At 35.6% G+C, this 11,006-nt stretch overlaps 4 protein-coding genes across 4 annotated transcripts; 2 read left to right on the forward strand and 2 right to left on the reverse strand.

Moving 5' to 3' along the window:
• Nucleotides 1-579: 579 nt before the first annotated feature.
• On the forward strand, nt 580-1,761 carry AK88_00258 (uncharacterized protein; the record flags this gene model as incomplete). The annotated part of the gene is made up of 1 exon (XM_012477909.1): nt 580-1,761. The coding sequence occupies one exon, from the start codon at nt 580-582 to the stop codon at nt 1,759-1,761; it is 1,182 nt and encodes a 393-aa protein (XP_012333332.1).
• A 528-nt stretch (nt 1,762-2,289) lies between these two features.
• On the reverse strand, nt 2,290-5,578 carry AK88_00259 (uncharacterized protein; the record flags this gene model as incomplete). Its single annotated transcript, XM_012477910.1, has 7 exons — nt 2,290-2,373; nt 2,545-2,635; nt 2,749-2,852; nt 2,976-3,037; nt 3,184-3,391; nt 3,555-5,084; nt 5,369-5,578. 7 exons carry the CDS (start codon nt 5,576-5,578, stop codon nt 2,290-2,292), a joined length of 2,289 nt encoding a protein of 762 aa, XP_012333333.1.
• Nucleotides 5,579-8,129: 2,551 nt separating this feature from the next.
• Nucleotides 8,130-9,560, forward strand: AK88_00260 (uncharacterized protein; the record flags this gene model as incomplete). The annotated part of the gene is made up of 1 exon (XM_012477911.1): nt 8,130-9,560. One exon carries the CDS (start codon nt 8,130-8,132, stop codon nt 9,558-9,560), a length of 1,431 nt encoding a protein of 476 aa, XP_012333334.1.
• Nucleotides 9,561-10,553: 993 nt separating this feature from the next.
• Nucleotides 10,554-10,967, reverse strand: AK88_00261 (uncharacterized protein; the record flags this gene model as incomplete). Its single annotated transcript, XM_012477912.1, has 1 exon — nt 10,554-10,967. One exon carries the CDS (start codon nt 10,965-10,967, stop codon nt 10,554-10,556), a length of 414 nt encoding a protein of 137 aa, XP_012333335.1.
• Nucleotides 10,968-11,006: the final 39 nt, after the last annotated feature.

The raw sequence follows: 11,006 nt of genomic DNA on the forward strand, positions 1-11,006 counted from the left end.
AAAAAAAAAAAAAAAAAAATAATAAATACAAGAAAACAGTGGGAAAAAAACAACAAAGTCAACCAAAAATAAGGAGTAAGCATTAACAAGTAATAAAAGGGAAGGAGGCAACAAAGGAAAAGAAACACGGAGGAAAAGAGGGAAAAAGGAAAAGTTGCAGAGAAGTCTTAGGGAGAAATGAACGAGGGGTCCATAACGGAAGCACATTTGCAATAGCATAAACGTTACCGCCAAACAGTAGAAGAACCGCCCTGCGCAGTAGTTTTCCCCTCCACACATACACACACCACCTTTTCGCCTTTATACAATAAGGGGGCGCACAAAAGTGAAGGAGGATAAACAATCAATGAAGTTATGAGGTTAGAGAGCGGAAAGATTACTTACATGTATGTGCCCCACGTTTTACATGAGTTTATATGTCTTGAGTAGCCATTTGTGCTGATTGATTTGCACCATCGGCTGTTGTGCGGCATGCTCCAAGGCGTTTGTTCACTGGTTCTTTCAGAACCTGCGAAAAGAAGCCATTGTATGTTGTACACACCATGACGCTGTTCCCACTTCCCCTCCCCGGCAGTCAGAATGGATAACAAAGAAAGCATCAAACTGTACGTAAAGAAAGTGATAGAGCACAGGGAAATAGAAAGCCAAGTGAAGAATCTGAGATTAGATATAAAAGAGCAAAATAAAGTATACGAAAAGACTGAAGATAACTTGAAGGCACTGCAAAGTGTAGGCCAAATAATAGGCCAAGTGTTGAAACAGTTAGAAGATGATAAATTTATAGTGAAGGCATCAAGTGGGCCTAGATATGTGGTAGGATGCAAGTCCAAAATAGATAAATCAAAATTAACCATAGGCACGAGGGTGTCATTAGACATGACGACACTCACGGTTATGAAAAAACTGCCATGTGAAGTAGACCCATTAGTATTTAACATGATTAGTGATATAGATAAAAGTGAAAATAGCAAAAGTAAAGTGAATTACAATCAAATAGGAGGATTAAGTGAACAAATAAGACAAATGAGGGAAGTGGTAGAGTTACCAATACTTAACCCCTTTTTATTTAAGAGGGTAGGAATTAAAACCCCCAAGGGGGTGCTACTGTATGGTCCACCAGGGACAGGAAAAACTTTACTAGCCAGAGCTATGGCATCAAATATTAATTGTAATTTTATGAGAATAGTAGTTTCAGCTATTGTAGATAAGTATATTGGTGAGAGTGCAAGAATTATTAGAGAAATGTTCACCTATGCAAAAGAACACCAACCGTGTATAATTTTTATGGACGAAATTGATGCCATAGGAGGTAGAAGATTTTCTCAAGGTACCTCCGCAGACAGAGAAATTCAAAGAACGCTCATGGAATTATTAAATCATTTAGACGGTTTTGAAGAATTAGGAAATGTCAAAATTATTATGGCTACCAACAGACCAGATGTGCTAGACCCAGCATTAATTAGACCTGGTAGATTAGATAGAAAAATTGAAATTCCTTTACCGAATGAAACTGCAAGAATTGAAATTTTAAAAATTCACGCCAATAAAATGACGAAATTAGGGGATATAGATTACGAATCGGTTTGCAGATTGTGTGACGGCTTCAATGGAGCCGACCTCAGAAATGTGTGCACAGAAGCAGGCATGTTTGCGATCCGGTCTATGCGTGATTACGTCATTGAGGAGGATTTTTACAAAGCCGCTCGAAAGATTAATGAGGCCAAAAAGTTGGAAGGTAAAATAGAGTATGAAAAGATTTAGAACGGGTGTATGTCCGCTGTGGGGAAATGTTGATAAGCGGGGCAAGCAGGAAAGATAAACGAAGTTACACTAGCTTGTTAATGAGTGGCGACAAATGGTGACAAAAGTGTAACGGAGTTATGTAAGCACAGCCATACAGTTACACCCTGTTGCCAAGTCGGGAGTTATTTACATGAACAAAATTTGTTTCAAAACGAAAGGAAAGAAGAAAAAAAAAAAAAAAAAAAAAAAAAACGTCGTATATGTATTCCCCACAAATATTTTATGCAAAAGTTCCTGTACACAGATGCCCCATATGTTATTCCTTTTTTTTTTATATTTTTTCTTTTTTTTTATAACGATATACAAATACGATTATTTTATGCATTAATTAAACAATTATTTGTTTCCCCCAAACTTCAATTAATGTGTATTCTTGTATATGTATACGTATACGCTTGTGCATATATGTTACATATACACATGCAGACACGTATAACCACAGTTTTAAAAAAAAATTGAAAAATTTTACCCTTTTTTTTTTTTTTTTTACTTTTTTCTTTTTCTATTTCTATTTCTTTTCATTTCGTTTAGTTCAAATTCCATTATCTGCCTTTGTTCATTGTCTACCCTCTAGAAAAAAAAAAATTGCAAATGTGTTGTGTATACGTGTGATGATGAGTATGCACACATGCGATTGGGTAGGCACAATAATATGCACATTTTAATCGAAAGGTACATTATTTCGCGTCAGCCATGCAACTCGATTAACATAAGACCTTTGTTTTTTTTTTTTTTCCTTACTCGATTAAAATCGAACTCTAAGAGAGCAACTGTCTCGAAATGAGGAGTTCGTGGGAACGTATCCAGTGGAATGATTTCCTTGACCATGTAGCTGTGCAGGGAAATGTGAGCATAAAAAAAAAAAAAGGGGTAAAAAAAAGGGATGAAGTAAAATAATATGTGAAACGCCTTGTGTGCTACTGCTAAATGAGTAATGTTGCCTACCCCAAGTTGGTCAAATGATTGATGTCCCGAAACTGGCTGTTCATATTGCATGATATGTAAATGATGTACCGACAGCAGAGCCCTCTTAGCCATCTTCTGAACACCTATGATGTGCGCGCGGGAAGATGGAAACGTGTTGACGTAGCGCAGTTGGTGGGTTAACGGGTTAGCAAACTTGTTAAGTTGCTTTGATGTATCCATCTGTGCCTCCCCCTTTTGTTTCTTACTTTTTCGCACCCCTTCCTTGGAGGGTTAATGATCACCAAGTCGGGTACTGGAATAACAAATTCTGCGAGAGCAAGTAAAAGGATTAAAAAAAGAGAGGTGGAATAATTGTGGTGGTGAAGTATGTCTCTCATTTTCTGGCTCTACCCCGTCCTCCTTCGTTCTGCCATGAATCGCTTTTCCCCATTCGTTTTCCTGTTTTGTTTTTACCTCTAGACGAGTAGGATGCTTCGTCTACTTTGTTCGAAACCACGGTCAGAAAATTTCCATCCTGTTCATTTTGCAAAACATTGTCATCACAATATGTGTGGTCATTTTTGGCCAAGCTACTGCAAGCATTCCCGTTAGCGTCTTTGGAGGGCCATTCGTTCAAATGTGAATAAATAAAACTTGGAAGGTTGCTATAAGGGGAGTGAACCTGAGTGTGGAAGGGGACACAAATGTAACATGAGCGAATGGTTCTGCATTTTTTTTTTAATGAACACACAGATACGAAAAAGGGGCGAACGTATACCCACAGGCCGTTACACGGACACAGCCTCGAACATAACTATAGGCCTTCCCCCCCATCGTGTTATAACCTGCAAGTTCTCCACAAGGGCCCTTTCACTGTTTGCTGAGACGTACGTGGAATGAAGCTTCTCCTTCAAGAGGTAACACACGTCAGAATTTTTCTGCTTGACCAAATTGACAATGTACCTCCTGATGTGAAGATTGATTTGCCTCAAATTGTGCAGGTTAAATAAATTCAAATTGAAGCATTTTACATTTTTGACATTATTCATTTTAACGTTTTCTTCTAAGTTTTTTATATTATCTATGGAGTAATCTACACTGATAACTTGGCCGAATAGATCAGAAAGAAGGAGGGAATAAAAGCCAATCCCACAGAAAAGGTCATATACGCAAGATTGTTTGGCATTTATTTTGTAACTCTTTACTAATTTAAGAATGATCTGAACGATGCATTCGTTTAGGTATTGATTTGGCTGGAAAAAGGTGTTGGCCCGTAATTTATAAATATACCCCCCACAGGAATGATAAATGCAGTTTTGGCCGTATAGAATGACTTCATTTCTGTTTTGTTTTAATTTATTCGTTTCGACGTTATATAGAATGCCTTTAATGGATGTATTTTTGGAGGCTAAGTTGAGGGAAATATTTGTGAGGGCTTTTTTTGCCTTATCATTTAGGGAAAAGCCAATAAAGCTCACTAGAATTTGTACTTCAGAGTTGTTCTTGCTGAATTTGATGTCTACACTTTTTAGGTAGCCACTGTTATTTATTTTGTTAAATACGTAAATATGATTTTTTTTAAAACTGTCTAATATTTCCTTTTTAATTTGTTCATACACATTTTGTATATGCTCATCGTGAATGTGACATTTGTGTACGTCGCATATTTCGTAGCTGTGTCTTTTGTAGAAGCCTATTGATAAATTATCAGTGACGGATAAGTTGATGGAGGATTTATTTCGGTAATGGTAATCGTTTGCAAATAAGAATTCGTACATCCTTGTGCAGTTCGCATGCTTAGCGTTGGGGTTGTCCCCATGTTCACCGTTGCTTTCGTGACTCGGTATGCAGCTTGCTTCTTCAGGGGTGCATCCCCGACTGGTGCAAATGTCACTACTTTTATTCGTTTCATCAGCGTTGTCTTCGTCGTCCAAGTCGGTAGATGTATACTCCCTCTTTATTTGTGAAATCTCGATCAAGTCTTCCTCACGTTGTTGTTCCCCGTCCTCACAAAAGTAGTGATCATTCTGTAGGTAGTCTTTTCCACTATATAACACATTTATATTATACTTTTCACACAAACTAATTAACAGATTTTTTTTTAATTTCCTTTCAAATTTGTAATCGATATGTTGATATATACACCCTCCACATTTGGAAAAGTATTCACAGCGGGGAACAATTTCGTATTTACTTTTTTTCGTTTTGCAGAGCACTTGGAAGGTTGTTTTTTTTTTCTTTTTATTTATGTCCAGAACTTTTAAATTGACTTGCTCCTCTGGAATTAATAAAAAGAATTTTAAGAAAAACAGCAAGTGTTGTCTTGCTGAGTATATTGCAATTTCTCCGTACCCCTCAGGGTCCACTCCGTGTACCTGTCATGAAGTAAAAATGTTGATAATGTGCGTGGGAGCATGTGTACAAATCGGTAGGTATAATACCCTAGCAAGGGCACAAATGCACACCATGTTTATACTTATACTTTTATATATGTAGGGACGTCTCTCCTTAGGAGCAGAATGCTACCCCGATTGAATAAAAAACGGGATATGCTGCAAAAAATTGTAGTGTCATTTTTTAGACGACATAAGAAATAGCAAACTATATAAATAAAACTGTGGACATTTCTTTGTTGGCTTCTTCGCCATGGAATACTAACTTTGACTCCTTGTAAAATTTGATTCTCGTACAAGCCATTGTAAATGTTAGTCTTGTAAATTTTCAAATGATCATACTCTTTACTTTTGGTAAGAGTGATTATTTTACTTTCACACGTGTCGCTAATTTTTCTTTTGGAAATATGCTGGTGGAATAGCACACTTTTGAATTGATGGCGAGTTGGAAACTTACGCCAATTTAAATGATGCATTGTGTCTCATTGATCGTTTGCGTTGGGTGGGTTTAGCCCACTTGTTGTCAAGGGGCCGATAGGGAAAAATGGTGTGGGTATTTTCCCGATGTTGCGGCGCGGTGAATAAGTGTACACAAATGCCAGCATCCCTCCATATATCATGAACTGTGTCAGCCTGTTCAGGCATAAACAGATGGCGCGTTAGGAGCCTCAAAGTGGATGTTATTCACAGGGATACTCAGTTAAAAAATTCACTGTTTTAAAAGCACTAACCGTACCACTTCAAATTGTCAGGAGGGGAAAAACAAACAAAAAATTTAGAGAAATAAAATAACAGCAAAGTGAACCGAAAGGGGGAGTACATATAGGAAGTAACACATCCTAAAATTAATCATGAAATGTGATTACTTCCGTGTTGTGCATTTTTAGGCCCCATATGGAGCATTGTAATTCACCTATTTTATGAGGAAAAAAAAAAAAAATTCTTCCTGGAGCATGGACCAAAAATTGTGCCGTTGTATGCCTTTGAAAGCTGTAATACATTATGTGCAAGGCAAACCTGGCATTTTAATTTTACGACATGATGGATGTACAACAACTGTATTTGTTGCTGTGGAACAATTCTTTTTTTTTTTTTTTTTATACCACTGTGTGCAGTTTCACGAAAAACGTAAGAAATGTGCCCGAACGTGTGTTTATATCACACGTGATGTGTTTAAAAATATTTACGAATTTGGGGGCGGTGCTTGCTAACTGCGTGTATGATTCATATACACATCTTTTGTTTTGACACAAGAAAACCGCGGAAGGTAAAATATGAAGAGCACTAAAAAGGTGTACAATCACAATGAGAACCTGCAACAGTTGCCATTATTGCAAATGTGCACAAGTAAACAGCTTCCTTCATTTCTCCAATTGAACAACAGAAAGAAGTCATATGCTATATGCATATTTTGAGAATCTTCATCAGTTGGAACATTGCATATATGCAAATTCAATTGTTCTGTAGTGCGAAATTACGAACGTGCGAAGTTGTTATATAGCAGTGTTGCGGGAAGAATTTCGTTGCATGTGCGAAATAATGCTATGTGTACATGTTTAACGCGTTTGTTATATACGTTGTCTTGTTTTATTCTTAGGTGCGCGCTTTTACACTTTTTTAAACTGAACATATTTTTGTGTGGGACCTTGTTAATTCGTAAAAGAAAAAAAAAAAAAAAAATTGAAAAAGGGAAAATACGTTTAAAAAGTATGACACACCATTAAAAAGGCTATCTTTGAATGTTACGCATTTTTTTAAGCGTTTTAATTTTTGACATTTTTTATGCGTTTGATTTCGTCATTTTTTTAAGAGATTCGTTTCGGCATTTTTTAAGGTTTGACTTCGGCATTTTATTTTAACATTTGTTTCACTTGGTTGTTCAATTATTTATCTATCGGGCTTTTTACACGTTTGCCACTTTGCACGTTCGCTTATTCTTTTATGTTCCCATATTCGTCCCTAGAGGTCGTTACATTAAAAAAGTTCCTGTTCACGCGTATGCACATTCCTTTTTAAAGAAGATTAAATGGTTACCTAAGAATGGTTGAAATGAGTACAATTTACAATAAATCTCTTTTTTTCCTTTTTTTTTTTTTTAAACCTGAGTTTCATTTTTTTTTTTTTTTTAATTGAAAAACATTTAGTGAAATAAATTTAGCCGTACCAATGCGATATTACGATATTGTGCGTTTATTTATTCACTACATATATACATATGCTTTTTTTATACATTCATTAAAGTGTATTTTTTTTTTATTATTTTTCTCTAATATAACTGAACGCAAGTAATTAAGCTTTTTCCCCCCACACACGCGGAAGAAAGCCAACTTGTTTGTTCAGAATAACTTGTCATAAGTATGCGTGTACCTTCTGATGGCACACTAATACTGTGCCCCTTATGGCGTACGTGAGTGTATATAGCCGTACGTTTGCCTACGTGCTTGTTCCCTGGTCGTGTGTCAGTGTATCTGCGCGCATAGCATATGTTTGCTTGAATTTTTATATACACCCTGTATGTCACGTGTGAGGGCGCCCACCTTTTTGCGCCTTTTACTCGTTTTACACCCCTTTTGCACGTTTATGTATGAGCCTACCTACACACATGCGAACACTTGTGCAAATGTTGGCACATATCGCTTGAAACGTATTAACAAAATGTTTATGACCTTCCCCCCTGCACCCACACTTTCACCTTTTTATTATTGTTTATGATGATAATAGCAGTTGTAAATATTGTTGTCTTTCTTTTCCATTCCTACCCTCTTTTGTTGCAAGAAAAATAATACAAGATGCTTTTTGTAAAATGAATTCTTTTGACAAGTAAGCTTTCTCCTGTTTTTCTAACTTCGCATGAGTGAAAGGAAAGATTGTATAACGGTAAGGCTACCTGTTAATTCTTCTATGTGTTGTTTTTTTTTTTGTTTATTTGTTTTGGGCTACATGTGTGTAAAATTGTAGCTGTTTTTTTATTTTATTATTTTTTTTTTTTCTTGCCCTACCTGTTTGTTCGAAAATTCTCCTTGGAAGATGAAATTATTGGTCATATTTTTTTGTTTAGTAATATTTTTTTTTGAGGACAATTTCGGTGTTAAAATATACACAAATGATTCAGCCATATTTGACATTAACAAGCTGCTAAAGAGCAGACTTTCAGTACTATACAGAAAAGGACACAAATTAAACAATTATTTTTTTTCGTACATTGAGAAAAATGGCAAGAAGAACAAGTGTTATAAATACATACAAGATGCCTTGTATGACTCGAACACCCAGATAATGAAAAGAGAAGTATTTAGATGTTTAAATACGAGTAAGGATGTACTGAGCAAAACATTCCACGATGTTATTAATAAGCTATTTTTATATATAAAAAATGTCTTTATAAAAAAGTATTTTATTTTTTTCCTTTTATATTTAATAAACATTAATTGCGACAGCTTGGTGTCACAAGTTAACGATCCCTATGTGTTGAACAATTATAATTTGTCTGAAAACGCCTCTCCCGCCATGTACAATTTGAAGTACGAAGAATTGGAAATACCCAGTGCAAGAAAAATAAAAGGTTGGTTAATAAAGTCGAACAAAAAAAGCAATAAGTTGTTTTTACTGCTACATGGATATAACGGCAATAGGCAATCATGTTTATTCTTTTTAAATATTTTAAAAAAATTAAATGTGAATCATGATACGAATATATTCATCCCAGATATGCAAAACTTCAACGAAAGGGGAGTAGAAGATATATACAACATTTTAATCTACTTTAAAGATAAAATGGCATTAAATGATGTAAATGTGTATACGCAATCATCGACTAACCTTCTAGTTTTACTTTTGTCCAAACATTATAAGAACAAAATTGTTAGCAAGTCTAAGCAGAAATTTATCAACAATATTATTCCCTACAGCTGTGATAAAAAAGCTGGACAGGAGGACATTATATATATAGACAAGTACATATTTGACTCGCCCATATTGAATCTCCAAAGAACAATTAATATTCATTTTAATTTACAAGATATCCAGAAAAAAATAAATGAAGAAAAAATGAAAGCCAATGGTGACGTGAATAATTTGTATGACAAGAAGACTGTGGTGACTTATTTTATTTCCTTTTTTATGTGGCTACTGAACAATCAACTGAAGGGACAACTATACGATTTCGACTTCAACAAATTGGTTAATGAGAATAACATCAACCCTGCGAACATATACATTTTGCATTCCTTGAATGATAACATTTCGCTGCTGAATGTTCTTTCCCAAGAGGTGAAGGAAAACAGATTATTGCCTCTCAAAAATATTTATATATTTAAGAACGGACGACACGCCAATATTTACGAGTCCTCAAAGAGGGAGTATGATTTGATTGTGAAGAGGATTATAAAGGGGTTTAATATTTTAGATTTTATATACTACATCCCCATGCGCTCCAGGATGAGTTCCCTTAGTTTTTAGCCGTAAGCGGTAAGCGGTGGTTATATGTGAATAGGCTTCCATTTGGCGCAGAAGAAAAACAGTTTGAGGCCACAAAAAGGCGCGCCTTACATCCAGGCAAGTGGTAGGTATTGCATCAGCACGGATGTAGTGCGTATCGCATTCTCAGAAAAATTAGCAACATTACGGCAAAATACTTATGTACAAATTAAATTCAGCGTGTGGTACATTTTTACAAATTTTTGGAAGATAAAAAAAGGAGCGATCGATGGTGGGAAGGCGCGCAATTCATTAAACATGCACCAGCATGTGTGGAGAAATATTATATATGTGTATAACGTGCAATATATAATATTAAGTCTAATTACTTATGGGAATGGCGGCCATTAGACCAACCAATCTAAGACCAGCTTTTATGAGAAACACCTTTTTTTTTTTTTTTTTTTCTATGTGTGTCTATGAGAAAGGTCGTGTCATGGCATATTCATGCTTTACCAAAAGTATTTTAAAAATTAACTTTATTTTATGGTTTACTGTTATTTTTTTAAATGCGTATTTGCATCACCATGCGCGTGTAACATACATGCATGGGTATATGGTTCGTTCCTGCTTATTTAATGAAGCACAAACGCGAATGTGTATATGTTCCGCATTATTTACACACCGTGAAAGATCTTTTCAAAAGAACGTCGTACAAACAAGTGTAAGTGGTGCACATATGTATATGCATTCAAGTGGGTAAATAAATTTTTTCTTTCTTTTTCTTTTTTTTTTTTATAGTAATGACTTATTAACACACTGGCAATTATTAAAATGAAAATTCTTTGTTTTTATGCAGTTACGTGGAGCAATATACGTATGGGCAGGGGGGGGGGGCAATGGACCGTAAGTAATATCCAATTTGTCGGTATCACGGACTGGACACGGGTGTGGCTAACCGAAATGGTTTTTTTCCTCTCCTTTTGGTTTAGAATTGTTTATACAGTCGTATATATGTCTCTCCCCACCCCCGTCTCACCTATTCTTTTGTGCGTATCTTCTTCGTGACTTAGTGGAGGGTAAATTCATAACCCTTTTCTTATAGGACTTTCTGGCTTTCCACTTAAAATAAAGTACCTTTCTAACATTATCCTCTTTGCATACATTACTCCTTAGCATGAATGAGGAATTGTTAGGCAGGCTGTATATGTCTAGAGAGGCACTTTTATTTACAGCTTCTTCTCTTTGCACACTACGTAGGACATTATCTAATCGGCCAATTTGCTGTAATTTCAGTTGCGTGTTTTGTCTTGGTTTTAATTTCTCCGTTATCGAGTTTGTGCTAATTTTGCATTTGACAAAGTTGCATAAATTTTTATTTTTTGATCCAAGAGGTGTCTTAAAAAATAAGGCGTTTTTTGTTAGTATGCTAAAAAATGGCATATACATGATTCAGTACCAATTGTTGCGTGTAAGGGGGGGTTGGAA

Source organism: Plasmodium fragile, assembly GCF_000956335.1.
Source record: "Plasmodium fragile strain nilgiri unplaced genomic scaffold supercont1.2, whole genome shotgun sequence".
NCBI lineage: Eukaryota > Apicomplexa > Aconoidasida > Haemosporida > Plasmodiidae > Plasmodium > Plasmodium fragile.